The 16,235-nt window shown below is 38.6% G+C and overlaps 1 protein-coding gene across 2 annotated transcripts in view; it reads right to left on the reverse strand.

Moving 5' to 3' along the window:
- Positions 1-11,917: 11,917 nt before the first annotated feature.
- RPP30 (ribonuclease P/MRP subunit p30) overlaps positions 11,918-16,235 on the reverse strand; it is a 29,605-nt gene continuing 25,287 nt past the window's right edge. For both annotated transcript variants that reach the window (XM_059899313.1, XM_059899312.1), the window contains one exon: positions 11,918-14,652. In XM_059899313.1, coding sequence (XP_059755296.1) covers positions 14,543-14,652 — 110 coding nt within the window. In that variant the 3' untranslated portion in view covers positions 11,918-14,542. The remainder of the gene's footprint in view (positions 14,653-16,235) is intronic.

Consider the following 16,235-nt stretch of genomic DNA (forward strand, 5'->3'; position numbering starts at 1 on the left):
CCCAAAAAACACCCCAGATAGGATAAAACTCATAACCTCTTCGCTATGCCTCTAACACTTTGAGAGGGCATGTAGGCACAATCCATAACCAGAAGATCCTCCAGTTAGCTGATCATGGAGTTGTGAGGATGGTTTGAAATATTTTTGTACCTTTTCTATCTAGTCTCTGAACAATCTGTAGAGTCCACCTCCTGGGGGCGTCGGGAGCTTCATTCTCTCTGTTATCTCCCTCTCAATCCCCTTCTGCCACCCCCTGCTCTCCCTTGAGGGTCCTGGCTCTAACCGGTCAGATCCTTAAGGCTTGGGGTCCTTCCATTTCTTCCAAGTAAAGCACCTACAACAGAGGCAGCATCTGCACTGCTGCAATGATGTCTCCCACAGCATAGCTTGGGTGTGTTATTATTTACGTGGCCAAGTTTATTCTTGATGTCTTCCTCAAGTTCCCCTCCCCACAAGAGCTGGAAGGTAAAGGAGAGAAGGAAGTAAGGGGTTAAAACACTTTTGTGTTGCTGCATATAAAGATCTGCACTAGTACAGAGGTAGGGGGCATGAGAATCAACATGGAATAAGTCCCATTATAACAAAGCCAACTCAGTGACCTTTGCTAACGGAAAAGATAAACACTTCAGGCAAAACCTTCAAGTTTCTGTCACACTGGCGGTCAACTTTTATAAGCTCCCTGTCTTCCCAACTAAGCCAGCTCTTTGCCCACAGTCTGCATCTTGCGTTCTTTTACCAGTGAAGGGAATGTCCCACTGGCCGATGGAGACTCTTGGAAGTTGTTCTAGACTTTCCCTTTGCCTCATCCCTCTTTCAACCAACCACCAAGACTTCTTATTAAGCATACTACCTAAGGGGTGCTGTAATCTGTCCACTTCCTCTCATCCCAGGGGCCACTCCCCTAGTTCAGATCACCATAGCAGCTCCCGGATTACTCAGATGCCCTCACCTTACTTCCCTCCAGTCTGTTCCTCAAGTTGCAGCCAGGGTGATTTTTCTAAAATGCAAATACGATCAAGTCATTCTCCACTTCAAAATTTTTCAGTGGCTGCCCATTTCTCTCAGGATGAAATAAAAGTGCCTTAACGTTTTCTAAAACTCTTGAAATCTGAATGCTGTTAACTCTTTATTCTCATCTATTTCTCATTACTTTCCTAGCTAAACAGCAAATGTCAACTCTACTGAATTTTCAGTTTCTTAAAAAATCCAGGCACTAGCTTTTGTTCTCATATACTGTGCCAACTCCCTGGAAGTCTCTTCTTCCCACCCCACTGCATAATTTCTCCTCATTCCTCCCCTTCAGGGTAGCTGTATGTCCTCCAGGAAGCCACCCGTAACTCTTACTTAGACTTTGTTAGTCTCAAGTGTGTTCCTGCTGTACTTTTTTTCTCCATGTCATAACATCTATCATACTGCCTTTACCCCCCAAATGAAAAAATCTCCTCTCCCCTTGAACAAGCAATACATGCTCATTAAGTATTAAGGCAATTATAGAAATGAAGAAAGCAAACGTCACCAATAATCCTAATTTCGTGACACTGATTATTTCTGTGCACATTACATATGGGCACTGTACATTTAGCTTTATAACTCTGTTTTCAATTGAACAACTTATTCTAGACATCTTTATAAATGGTAGTCTTATGTTTCAATGTACAATGGATCATTTAACCAATCCTATCATTATTGGGCATTCAGGTTGTTTCCATTTTCCCATTTTAGACATTGTTGCAATGAATATTCTTATCCATGCATCCTTTACACCTAACCAGTTATTTCTGAAGAAATACATTTATAGAAATACCTATAAGGTTGGTATTAAATTATCCCTTCCACAATGTTATTGCCTTTTCCCACAACCATGAAAATACTCATTTTATAAATCTTTTATTTTTTCAACCCGATCAGCAAAAGAAAGATATATTTTTGATGATTTTCCCTTGATTACTAAAAAAGTTCAGCATCTTCAGGTTTATTGAGCATTTTTCTGGGCCAATCTTCCTTGCTCAATTTTCTACTAAGGCAGGTTCCCTGGAAGCGGTGCTTGAAATAAGGATTCTTGTGGAAGTGATTTCTTGACAGTGGTCTATAAGGGACTGAGGGAAACAGGACAGGGAAGGAGAAGAAAAGAGGCAAAGACATGGTTTCAGAAGTCTCTCCTACACCTAATCCCATGGGGAGCTCAGGAGCATAAACTGCACCACAGAGGCCAGAAGGCCAGGCTGTAATGCCCTGCATCAGGCATTCACCGTGGGCCAACCTCCAGGGGAGGGTAAGGATAAACCATTAATATCCAACATGCAGCAGCTGGAGAAGGGGTACCCAGCCTGGTAAAAAGGATCTGGATGGACACTAGCAGTATTTGTCATGTTGCATATTTGTTTTTTAAAAGCAATTTCTTTAAAGAAGCTAAGGATGCTACACCTCTCTGGAATATGCCCTGTAAATGTTCCTTCCTAGTTGTTTGTACTTTTCTAACACTACATTTTTATAGACAAATTGATCAAGCTTCTATGTTTTCTGGCTTTGATGACGTTTAGGTCTTTTCCAATCCAAGCTTTTTTTTTTTTTTTTTTTAAAAATAATTACCTTTTTCTTTAGTATTTTACACTTAAAAAAAATTTAAATCTTTAATCCACCTTAATTTATTATGCGTGTGTACTGGGTATGACATAGGGAATGGACTTCTTGTTTTTCCTAAATGACAGAATAACAGCTGATATTTAGTGGGTACATTCTATATGACAGGTTCTGCTCTGGGCCTTCTACAAATTTTAATCCACTTAACCCTTGCAATAATGCCATAGGGAGAAGAGAAGAAGGAAGTGAGGCACAGAGTGGTTACATCATTTGTCCAAGGTTACGGGTAGCAAGTACTAGCAAGTTGGAGTTTTAACGCAGGCAGTGTGTCTTCAGTCTTTGCACTTAACTGTACTGTACTGTGCTGTCCTGCCTCTCCTGCCAGGTAACCAGTTGTTCCAACACCACTTACTGAATAATCCATCATTTCTCCCTATAACTGAAGTGTTCCGGACTCCCAGCTCTTTCATTCTTCTGTATGAATTTCTGTACCAATTATACAGTTTTAGTTACTAGAGTTCTGTTGTACTCTGTAATACTCACCAATATAAGTGTCTTTCATTGTTTTTCTACAAAATTCCTTAGCTATTCTCAAATTTTTTTCTTTCAAAATACCAAGCCTAAAAACAAAATCTATATACAAGCAAACAAAAATACATATGGACACTTTGTTTTGGATTTTGTTAAATTCATAGATTAAATTGGGGGAGAATTTGATGTACCATGTCTCCCTTCATGTATTCCAGTCTTTAATTTCCCACGTGACTTTTATTTAAGAGTTTTCTTCACAGAGTCCCATCATTTCTTGGTAATTTATGTCTTTGTGATTAGGGCCACCTTTTTTTTTTTTTTCCATTTTAAAATAGACTTGTTTTATTTTTTTTTAATTTTTTTATTTTTTAACATCTTTATTGGAGTATAATTGCTTTACAATGCTGTGTTAGTTTCTGCTTTATAACAAAGTGAATCAGTTATACATATACATATATCCCCATATCTCTTCCCTCTTGCATCTCCCTCCCTCCCACCCTCCCTATCCCACCCCTCTAGGTGGTCACAAAGCACCGAGCTGATCTCCCTGTGCTATGTGGCTGCTTCCCACTAGCTATCTATTTTACATTTGGTAGTGTATATATGTCCATGCCACTCTCACACTTTGTTGCAGCTTACCCTTCCCCCTCCCCATGTCCTCAAGTCCATTCTCTAGTAGGTCTGCATCTTTATTCCTGTCTTGCCCCTAGGTTCTTCATGACCATTTTTTTGTTTGTTTTTTAGATTCCATATATATGTGTTAGCATACGGTATTTGTTTTTCTGTTTCTGACTTACTTCACTCTGTATGACAGACTCTAGGTCCATCCACCTCATTACAAATGACTCAATTTCGTTTCCTTTTATGGCTGAGTAATATTCCATTGTATATATGTGCCACTTCTTCTTTATCCATTTATCTGTTGATGGACACTTAGGTTGCTTCCATGTCCTGGCTATTGTAAACAGAGCTGCAATGAACATTGTGGTACATGACTCTTTTTGAATTATGGTTTTCTCAGGGTATACGCCCAGTAGTGGGATTGCTGGGTTGTATGGTAGTTCTATTTTTAGTTTTTTAAGGAACCTCCATACTGTTCTCCATAGTGGCTCTATCAATTTACATTCCCACCAACAGTGCAAGAAGGTTCCCTTTTCTCCACACCCTCTCCAGCATTTATTGTTTGTAGATTTTTTGATGATGGCCATTATGACCGACGTGAGATGGTATCTCATTGTAGTTTTGATTTGTATTTCTTTAATGATTAGTGATGTTGAGCATTCTTTCACGTGCTTGTTGGCAATCTGTATATCATCTTTGGAGAAATGTCTATTTAGGTCTTCTGCCCATTTTTGGATTGGGTTGTTTGTTTTTTTGATATTGAGCTACAGGAGCTGGTTGTAAATTTTGGAGATGAATCCTTTGTCAGTTGCTTCATTTGCAAATATTTTCTCCCATTCTGAGGGTTGTCTTTTCTTGGTCTTGTTTATGGTTTCCTTTGCTGTGCAAAAGCTTTTAAGTTTCATTAGGTCCCATTTGTTTTTGTTTTTATTTCCATTTCTCTAGGAGGTGGGTCAAAAAGGACCTTACTGTGGTTTATGTCATAGAGTGTTCTGCCTATGTCTTCCTCTAAGAGTTTGATAGTGTCTGGCCTTACATTTAGGTCTTTAATCCATTTTGAGTTTATTTTTGTGTATGGTGTTAGGGAGTGCTCTAATTTCATTCTTTTACATGTAGCTGTCCAGTTTTCCCAGCACCACTTATTGAAGAGGCTGTCTTTTCTCCACTGTATATGCTTGCCTCCTTTATCATAGATTAGTTGACCATTGGTGTGTGGGTTTATCTCTGGGCTTTCTATGCTTTTCCATTAATCTATATTTCTGTTTTTGTGTCAGTACAATATTGTTTTGATGACTGTAGTTTTGTAGTATAGTCTGAAGTCCGGGAGCCTGATTCCTCCAGCTCCATTTTTCTTTCTCAAGATTGCTTTGGCTATTCAGGGTCTTTTGTGTTTCCATACAAATTGTGAAATTTTTTGTTCTAGTTCTGTGAAAAATGCCAGTGGTAGTTTAAGAGGGATTGCATTGAATCTGTAGATTGCTTTGGGTAGTATAGTCATTTTCACAATGTTGATTCTTCCAATCCAAGAACATGGTATATCTCTCCATTTGTTTGTATCATCTTTAATTTCTTTCATCAGTGTCTTATAATTTTCTGCATACAGGTCTTTTGTCTCCTTACAAAGGTTTATTCCTATTTTATTCTTTTTGTTGCAATGGTAAATGGGAGTGTTTTCTTAATTTCACTTTCAGATTTTTCATCATTAGTGTATAGGAATGCAAGAGATTTCTGTGCATTAATTTTGTATCCTGCACTTTACCAAATTCATTGATTAGCTCTAGTAGTTTTCCGGTAGCATCTTTAGGATTCTCTATGTATAGTATCATATCATCTACAAACAGTGACAGCTTTACTTTTTCTTTTCTGATTTGGATTCCTTTATTTCTTTTTCTCTTCTGACTGCTGTGGCTAAAACTTCCAAAACTATGTTGAATAATAGTGGTGAGAGTGGGCAACCTTGTCTTGTTCCTGATCTTAGTGGAAATGGTTTCAGTTTTTCACCATGGAGAACGACGTTGGCTGTGGGTTTGTCATATATGGCCTTTATTATGTTGAGGTAAGTTCCCTCTATGCCTACTTTCTGGAGGGTTTTTATCATAAATGGGTGTTGAATTTTGTCGAAAGCTTTCTCTGCATCTATTGAGATGATCATATGGTTTTTCTCCTTCAACTTGTTAATATGGTGTATCACATTGATTGATTTACACATATTGAAGAATCCTTGCATTCCTGGGATAAACCCCACTTGATCATGGTGTATGATCCTTTTAATGTGCTGTTGGATTCCGTTTGCTAGTATTTTGTTGAGGATTTTTACATCTATGTTCATCAGTGATACTGGCCTGTAGTTTTCTTTCTTTGTGACATCTTCGTCTGGTTTTGGTATCAGGGTGATGGTGGCCTCGTAGAGTGAGTTGGGGAGTGTTCCTCCCTCTGCTATATTTTGGAAGAGTTTGAGAAGGATAGGTGTTAGCTCTTCTCTAAATGTTTGATAGAATTCGCCTGTGAAGCCATCTGGTCCTGGGCTTTTGTTTGTTGGAAGATTTTAATCACAGTTTCAATTTCAGTGCTTGTGATTGGTCTGCTCATATTTTCTATTTCTTCCTGGTTCAGTACGGAAGGTTGTGCATTTCTAAGAATTTGTCTATTTCTTCCAGGTGGTCCATTTTATTGGCATATAGTTGCTTGTAGTAATCTCTCATGATCCTTTGTATTTCTGCAGTGTCAGTTGTTACTTCTCCTTTTTCATTTCTAATTCTATTGATTTGAGTCTTCTCCCTTTTTTTCTTGATGAGTCTGGCTAATGGTTTATCAATTTTGTTTATCTTCTCAAAGAACCAGCTTTTAGTTTTATTGGTCTTTGCTGTTGTTTCCTTCATTTCTTTTTCATTTATTTCTGACCTGAACTTTATGATTTCTTTCCTTTTGCTAACTTCCGGGTTTTGTTTTTTTTTTTGTTCTTCCTTCTCTAATTGCTTTAGGTGTAAGGTTAGGTTGTTTATTTGAGATGTTTCTTGTTTCTTAAGGTGGGATTGTATTGCTATAAACTTCCCTCTTAGAACTGCTTTTGCTGCATCCCAGAGGTTTTGGGTCATCGTGTGTTCATTGCCATTTGTTTCTAGGTACTTTTTGATTTCCTCTTTGATTTCTTCAGTGATCTCTTGGTTATTAGGTAGTGTATTGTTTAGCCTCCATGTGTTTGTATTTTTTACAGATGTTTTCCTGTAATTGGTATCTAGTCTCATAGCACTATGGTCGGAAAAGATACTTGATATGATTTCAATTTTAAATTTACCAAGGCTTGATTTGTGACCCAAGATATGATCTATCCTGGAGAATGTTCCATGAGCACTTGAGAAGAAAGTGTATTCTGTTGTTTTTGGATGGAATGTCCTATAAATATCAAACAAGTCCATCTTGTTTAATGTATCATTTAAAGCTTGTGTTTCCTTATTTTCATTTTGGATGATCTGTCCATTGGTGAAAGTGGGGTGTTAGAGTCCCCTATTATTGTGTTACTGTCGATTTCCCCTTTTATGGCTGTTAGTATTTGCCTTATGTATTGAGGTGCTCCTATGTTGGGTGCATAAGTATTTACAATTGTTGTATCTTCTTCTTGGATTGATCCCTTGATCATTATGTACTGTCCTTCTTTGTCTCTTGTAATAGTCTTTATTTTAAAGTCTGTTTTGTCTGATATAAGAATTGTTACTCCGGCTTACTTTTGATTTCCATTTGCATGGAATATCTTTTTCCATCCCCTCACTTTCAGTCTGTATGTGTCCCTAGGTCTGAAGTGGGTCTCTTGTAGACAGCATATATACGGGCCTTGTTTTTGTATCCATTCAGCCAGTCCATGTCTTTTGGTTGGAGCATTTAATCGATTTACATTTAAGGTAATTATCGATATGTACGTTCCTATTACCATTTTCTTAATTGTTTTGGGTTTGTTATTGTAGGTCTTTTCCTTCTCTTGTGTTTCCTGCCTAGAGAAGTTCCTTTAGCATTTGTTGTAAAGCTGGTTTGGTGGTGCTGAATTATCTTAGCTTTTGCTTGTCTGTAAAGGTTTTAATTTCTCCGTGAAATCTGAATGAGATCCTTGCTGGGTAGAGTAATCTTGGTTGTCGGTTTTTCTCCTTCATCACTTTAAATATGTCCTGCCACTCCTTTCTGGCTTGCAGAGTTTCTGCTGAAAGATCAGCCATTAACCTTATGGGGATTCCCTTGTGTGTTATTTGTTGTTTTTCCTTTGCTGCTTTTAATATATTTTGTTTGTATTTAATTTTTGACAGTTTGCTTATTATGTATGTGTCTTGGTGTGTTTCTCCTTGGATTTATCCTGTATGGGACTCTCTGTGCTTCCAGGACTTGATTATATATTTCCTTTCCCATATTAGGGAACTTTTCAACTATAATCTCTTCAAATATTTCCTCAGTCCCTTTCTTTTTCTCTTCTTTTTCTGGGACCCATATAATTCGAATGTTGGTGTGTTTAATGTTGTCCCAGAGGTCTCTGAGACTGTCCTCAATTCTTTTCATTCTTTTTTCTTCATTCTGCTCTGCAATAGTTATTTCCACTATTTTATCTTCCAGGTCACTTATCCGTTCTTCTGCCTCAGTTATTCTGCTACTGATCCCTTGTAGAGAATTTTTAATTTCATTTATTGGGTTGTTCATCACTGTTTGCTCTTTAGTTCTTCTAGGTCCTTGTTAAACGTTTCTTGTATTTTTTCCATTCTCTTTCCAAGATTTTGGACCATCTTTATTATCATTATTCTGAATTCTTTTTCAGGTAGACTGCCTATTTCCTCTTCATTTGTTAGGTCTGGTGGGTTTTTACCTTGCTCCTTCATCTGCCGTTTCTCTGTCTTCTCATTTTGCTTAACTTACTGTTTGGGGTCTCCTTTTCACAGGCTGCAGGTTCGTAGTTCCTGTTGTTTTTGGTGTCTGCCCCCAGTGGCTAAGGTTGGTTCAGTGGGTTGTGTAGGCTTCCTGGTGGAGGGGACTAGTGCCTGTGTTCTGGTGCATGAGGCTGGATCTTGTCTTTCTGGTGGGCAGGTCCACGTCTGGTGGTGTGTTTTGGGGTGTCTGTGACCTTATTATGATTTTAGGCAGCCTCTTTGTTAATGGGTGGGGTCGTGTTCTTGTCTTGCTACTTGTTTGGCATAGTTTGTTCAGCAGTGTAGCTTGCTGGTTGTTGAGTGGAGCTGGGTCTTGGCGTTGAGATGGAGATCTCTGGGAGATTTTCGCCATTTGATATTATGTGGAGCTGGGAGGTCTCTTGTGGACCAATGTCCTGAACTTGGCTCTCCCATCTCTAAGGCACAGCCCTGACGCCTGGCTGGAGCACCAACAGCCTGTCATCCACATGGCTCAGAATAAAAGGGAGAAAAAAGAAAGAAAGAAAGAAAGAAAGAAGAAGATAGAATAAAATAAAATAAAAAATAATTATTAAAAAAATTTTTTTTAATAAAAAAAAAAAAGAAGAGAGAGCAACCAAACCAAAAAACAAATCCACCAATGATAAGAAGCGCTAAAAACTATATTAAAAACAAAAGAAGCAAAAAAAAAAACGGACAGACAGAACCCTAGGACAAATGGTAAAAGCAAAGCTATATAGACAAAATCACACATAGAAGCATACACATACACACTTACAAAAAGAGAAAAAGGGGGGAAAAAATATATCATTGCTCCCAAAGTCCACTTCCTCAATTTGGGATGATTCATTGTCTATTCAGGTATTCCACAGATGCAGGGTACATCAAGTTGATTGTGGAGATTTACTCCGCTGCTCCTGAGGCTGTTGGGAGAAATTTCCCTTTCTCTTCTTTGTTTGCACAGCTCCCGGGGTTCAGCTTTAGATTTGGACCCACCTCTGCGTGTAGGCTGCCTGAGGGAATCTGTTCCCGCCCAGACAGGACGGGGTTAAAGGAGCAGCTGATTTGGGGGCTCTAGTTCACTCAGGCCTGGGGGAGGAAGGGGTAAGGAATGCGGGGCGAGACTGTGGCAGCAGAGGCCAGCGTGACACACCAGCCTGAGGTGCGCCATGTGGTATCCCAGGGAAGCTGTCCCTGGATCACGGGACACTGGCAGTGGCGGGCTGCACAGGCTCCCAGGAGGGGAGGTGTGGATAGTGACCTGTGCTTGCACACAGGCTTCTTGGTGGCTGCAGCCGCAGCCTTAGCGTCTCATGCCCGTCTCTGGGGTCCACACTGATAGCCGTGGCTCACGCTCGTCTCTGGAGTTCCTTTAAGCGGCACTCTGAATCCCCTCTCCTCGCGCACCCCGAAACAATGGTCTCTTGCCTCTTTGGCAGCTCCAGACTTTTTCCCAGACTCCCTCCCAGCTAGCTGTGGCGCACTAGCCCCCTTCAGGCTGTGCTCACGCAGCCAACCCCAGTCCTTTCCCTGGGATCTGACCTCCGAAGCCCAAGCCTCAGCTCCCAGCCCCCGCCCGTCCCGGCGGGTGAGCAGACAGGCCTCTCGGGCTGCTGAGTGCTGGTCGGCACCGATCCTCTGTGCGGGAATCTCTCCACTTTGCCCTCCACACCCCTGTTGCTGCGCTCTCCTCCGTGGCTCCAAAGCTTCCCCCCTCCACCACCTGCAATCTCTGGCGATGAAGGGGCTTCCCAGTGTGAAGAAACATTTTCTCCTTGACAGCTCCCTCCCACTGATGCAGGTCCCATTCCTATCCTTTTGTCTCTGTTTTTTCTTTTTTCTTTTGCCCTACCCAGGTACGTGGGGAGTTTCTTGCCTTTTGGGAGGTATGACGTCTTCTGCCAGCATTCAGTAGGTGTTCTGTAGGAGTTATTCCACATGTAGATGTATTTCTGATGTATTTGTGGGGAGGAAGGTGATCTCCATGTCTTACTCCTTCGCCATCTTGAAGCTCCTCCCTCAGGGGCATCTTTTAAAATGGTATTTTATAACATGTTATTGTTAATTAAAACTATTGGCTTTTGTATTTATAATTGACCACTTTGCTGAACTTTTATTGAAGGTACTGTCATCTTGTTGCAACTAAGTTCATGTTCTAACAAAAGCAAACTTTAAAGAAGCCCACCTGCTGCTCTTCACTGGTAACCAGCCTTCATGCCCTCCTATTTTGAACAATAGGATAAGCACCTGTTCATAAACAGAAAGCAGGCACAACTGCAAATACGTAACAAATGTATTTGAAATACAGGTGCTAAAAAGCACCTGTATTTCTAACCTTTACCCAGTTGCTTTTCTTGAATTTTTCAAGAAGACTCATATTGTGTCATTAACTTTTCCTCCTTTCTAATATAACATGAAAGATCTCAATATTATACCTGGTACAGTTGGGGCTAAAATATAGTCAGTTGGTTGAAAAAGCAGATTATGGTGGGGCATCAAAAAAAAGTTGAACATACATCCCCTTAGACATTTTAAGTTTAAAATATATAAATGTACACTCACGTGCCAATCTTTTAAAGAAAGGTCAAAGCCTATTCTTGGAAGTATGGCTCCACTGATGGGAGATCTACAGTTTGTTCTTGAGTTCCAGTTTCTTTAAAGAAGAAAGAAAAGTGATATTTCATTTAGCTTTGATTTGCATAATTAGTAATGTTGAGCATCTTTTCATGTGCCTATTGGCTATCGGTACATCTTCTTTGGAAAAATGTCCAAAGACATATTGGACATTTTTCAGATCTTCTGCCCATTTTTATTTTTATTTATTTATGTTTGGCTGTGTTGGGTCTTTGTTGCTGCACGCAGGCTTTCTCTAGTTGTGGCAAGTGGGGGCTACTCTTGGTTGCGGTGTGTGGGCTTCTCATTGCGGTGGAGCATGGGCTCTAGGCATGTGAGCTTCAGTAGTTGTGGCACATGGGTTCCGCAGTTGTGGCTTGCAGGCTCAGTAGTTGTGGCGCATGGGCTTAGTCGCTCTGCGGCATGTGGGATCTTCCCGGACCATGGCTCGAACCCATGTCCCCTGCATTGGCAGGTGGCCTCTTAACCACTGCACCACCAGGGAAGCCCCCTCTGCCCATTTTTAAATTGGGTTGTTTGGTTTTTTGTTGTTGAGTTGTATGAGTTTTTTATATATTTTGGCTATTAACCCCTCATCAGATATGTGATTTTAAAATATTTTCCCATTCAGTAAGTAGTCTTTTTTTTTAACCTGACAAAAACTTTTTTACACACACACACACACACATATATATATTTCCAGATTCTTTTCCTTTATAGGTTATTACAGAATACTGATTATAGTTCCCTGTGTTATACAGTAGGTCCTTGTTGGTTGTCTTTTCGTTTTGTTGATAGTTTTTTTGCTGTGCAGCTGTTTAGTTTTGCATTTGTTTCCCTTGCCTGAGGAGATATATGCGGAAAGATAATGCTAATACCTATGGCACGCCTGATAGCCTGTTAGAATGGCTATTATCAAAAAGGCAAGAAATAAGAAATGTTATAGAGAGAATGTCGAGAAAAGGGAACCCTCATACACTATTGGTAGGAATGTAAATTGGTCCAGTCACTAAGGAAAACACTATGGAGATTCTTCAAAAAATTAAGAATAGAACTACCATATGATCCAGCTATTCCTCTTCTGGGAATTTATCCAAAGAATATGAAAGCACAAATTCGTAAATATATACATACTCCTATGTTCACTACAGCATTATTTATATAGCCAAGATATGGAAAAAACCTAAATGTCCATCAAGAAATGAGTGGATAAAGATGTGGTGTGTGTATATACACACACACACACACACATACACACACACACACACACATATATATAAAATGGAATACTACTCAGCCATAAAGTTAGAGGAAATCTTGCCATTTGTGACACCACTGATGGACCTTGAGGGTATTATGCTAAATGAGATAAGTCAGATAGAGAAAGACAAATACTGTATGATTTCACTCTTATGTGGGGGGAAAAAAAAGAAAAAGAACAAACTAAATGAAACAAAAACAAACACATAGATAAAGAGAACAGAGTAGTTGTTACCAGCGGGGAAGGAGGGATGGGCGGGAAAGCAAAACGGGTAAGGAGTCAACTGTATGGTGATGGATGAAACTTCTGCTGGCAAGCTGTAATGTACACGAGTTGAATTATAATGTATACACTTAAAACAATGTTATAAACAATGTTACCTCAATTAAAAAAAAAAGAAGATGAAAAAAGAACTTATAAAGGCTCTGGAAAGCAATCCAAGTGCAGAATTTCCACTGGATCTCCTCTAAATCTAGTTGTCTTGCTCACACCTATTTTGACAATTCTTTTTAATGACTCATCTTTTTCAAACTTTTCAAAAGCATTAATTTTCCAGGGAATTCCTTTTTTTCCCCTCCTGGTTCATCAGTTTTTATAATTTTAAATTAACTTATATTAATTTTACAATGCTAAATACAATGGCATAAACAGACTCGTGAATAAACACACACCTAACTTTTGGTGAATCCAAGTGGGGTGAAGGCAGAAGCAAGCTGGCACTCTCAAGGAAGTGGCAGACTCTGGGTGTGAGGGTTCAGGAGCAGTGGCCATGAGTTTTATGGAGGGAGTGTAGTAGGCTAATCCATCATATTGCTTAAGAGGAAGTAAAGAATGCTTTATTTTTAGAACCATGATGCTTAATATATATACAATATATAAAGAGAAATGAACATATACATGTATGTGTGAAATATTCTTCTATTTGTATTTTGTCAAGGGTTTTTATTCTTGTTTATTTTTTTAAAATCAGGAATGGACTTTAAATTTTATCAAATGTCTTACTGGCATCTATTAAGATGATTCTGATTTTTCTCATTTGACCTATTAATATGATAAAGTATAGTACATTGAAAAGAACTGAAAAATCCTTACATTTCTAGAATAAATCTCACCCGGTTATGGTATACTCTGTTTTACCAATATCTTATTTAAGGATCTAAATTCATAAGTGAGTCTGGTGTAAAGCTTTCTCTTTTTAAAATTATCTTTTCTCTGACTCTCAGAACAGTGTTCTTAGCTTCATTTAAATGATGTTCTTAATATCAATATAGTATAAATGCAGATATTTACAAAAAAGGCTACTTCTCCTTAATATAATGATCCTGTTATTAAAAAAATTATTTCCAAAGTTGATTGAGTCCAGTGCTTTGAGATTTTTACTATAGCAATTAGGAAAATCAATATTAGGTTTTCAGGGGCTTCCAACTAAAAGGAATCCTATTTCAAGGACATCACGGAGGTAAGAAGCAGCAAAGGAAGAGGCCAAGTGTGATTTTACGTGCACTTTCCCTTTTCTTCCACAAATTTTATAGCAATTCCTTTTAGGAAGGACTTGGACTTGATGACCATAATGAAAGAGAGGCTTAAAGCAAGAGTAGATCAACTAAAAGCCAACCCCTTAACATAAGTTTTAAGAGTCCTCAAAATAACCACTTTTTGAGTAGTAAAATTAAAAAATAAGCCATGTATATCAAGTAAAGCTGAAAAGCATGAACTTTTAAATGAGCAAGAAACATTTTTAAAGAGTCTCTTGAAATATTGAAACATCTTATTCAATTATACCTTCCATTTATCACTTAACGGAAAGGATAAATGAACTGGTCTTTGCTTTTCTCTTAAAATATCTAAATTCATTATGGGGGCAGCCTTTTTTTTTTTTTTTAATGCTTTACTAGGTTTTGTTATTTTAATGGGTTAAATATAAGACTGCTTTTATACACTACGGGTATCTAGCTTCAAGTGAAAATAGTGAATCATACGGAGGTTCCGTTTCTGTTGTGGCTGATGGATTCTCAAAAGGCAGAAGGGAGTGTTGACAGAGACAGGGGGACTCGTTTCAGCTCTCACACTTGGCTTTCTTGCAGGCTGGAAGAGAATCATCATCTACTTCTAATGTCCGAGGTTTCTTCACCGTGGAAATAATTCCAAAAGCAGTTTTTCTAGTTTCTATAAGACAAACAGGGAAACCAAAGTGCCCGAAGTTAAGCCATGATTTCAAAAGAGGTGGTTTTAACAAGCATCCCCATGTTACTGTGACTTACAGCATGAGTAAATGATGAAACCATAATAAACTGCTGTGAGTGTTGATGCCATTTACAGTTCTCACCTTTCCCCACCACCAGCTTCTACAAATATCTGTATATTTTTAACATCTAGTTCATTCCAAAGGGACTACCCCAAGGGTAAAACTATAGGGCAGGTTATCTCTAATGGTCTGTCCGAGGCATCTTATGTAGCCAAAACCCAAGTTTCAGAGCTTGGTGCAGCACATGCTTAAAGTGTGGTAGAAAGACAAATGAATCAAGACGGCAACTACAACAGTCTGCTTCCCTGGTTGTGTGTGTGCTCACTTCATTTTACAGCACAGACCATTCATTATCTGTGTCCCCCACTAGATCACGATTATACCTCTGAAGAATCAATTGTGTGGTGAACATCCAACAATGCCTGGTTATTTAACAGGTGTTTAAGAAATACTTGTTAAGTGAATGAGGAATAACGCACATGGTTATTGATCTCTTATATATTGGTGACAGTGAACAAAGAAGAATGGGAATTATTAAATGTTTAGGTCAGGTTGCTAGCAGAGTTCAACTTAAATGTAGCTAACTTCTGCTAAAAATGTACTAAGGGGCCAGGCTCTGTGTCATCTACAGAGGATCTCAGGATGCCTAATAGAGTGCTTCTTCCTACCACACACTGAGATAGCACATCTGGGGCAAATATAATAGGAATGGAGGCACCACAAGAAGTAACTCTGCCTGGATGAATCTGGAAAGTATCATGAAAGAAGTGATGCTAAGAATAGGGAAGAAGGAAAAGGAAAGGAGAGGAAAGTGTTCCTTTGCAAAGGCATAGAGAGAGAGGTACGAAGAATCTAATACACTTTGGGGACGATATGGCCGGTGTAAAGGAGGAGCATGAAAAAATTAGGGGGAAACGAGGCTGGTAGCTTGTGAAGGGCCACAGTGCTGTGAAAAGAGATTTAAGCTTAGTCCTTAGGAAACAGGGAAGGACTGGGGAGGAGAGAAAGAGTGACCCTTTGGATACAAAGGAGATAAAAATCAAAAGGATTTGATAAACATAAATTTAGTTAAGAATTATTTCTTATTTCATGTACAAAAGTCAATTCTAAAAGTTAAACATTACCTTCTCATTTATCAGGATTAATTTACCAAGTCTACTAAATCTTTGCCAGTTATTTAAAAGCATTTTAATTTATAAAAGGGACAAAACTGCTCTCAAGGTCATTAAAATACCAACATAATCAGAGAACCTCAAAATAAACAGAAATTGTCCATGATTTCCAAAAAATGTTACATTTAGAGATGTTTATTTTATCACTATGATTATGAGTAAAAGTCTAAAAATCAGTGGAACGAATAAAAAGACAAAAATTAAATTGTGAAAATCAATACTCTGTAACAAAACAAAATGCATTAGTTTCAAAATTATTTTAGTTCCACCTCAGAAATATTTTTTTTTACATCACATGAACACTTACTTCTTAATCTAAGACAACGGATTAT

Source organism: Balaenoptera ricei, chromosome 16, assembly GCF_028023285.1.
Source record: "Balaenoptera ricei isolate mBalRic1 chromosome 16, mBalRic1.hap2, whole genome shotgun sequence".
Classification (NCBI taxonomy): Eukaryota; Metazoa; Chordata; class Mammalia; order Artiodactyla; family Balaenopteridae; genus Balaenoptera; species Balaenoptera ricei.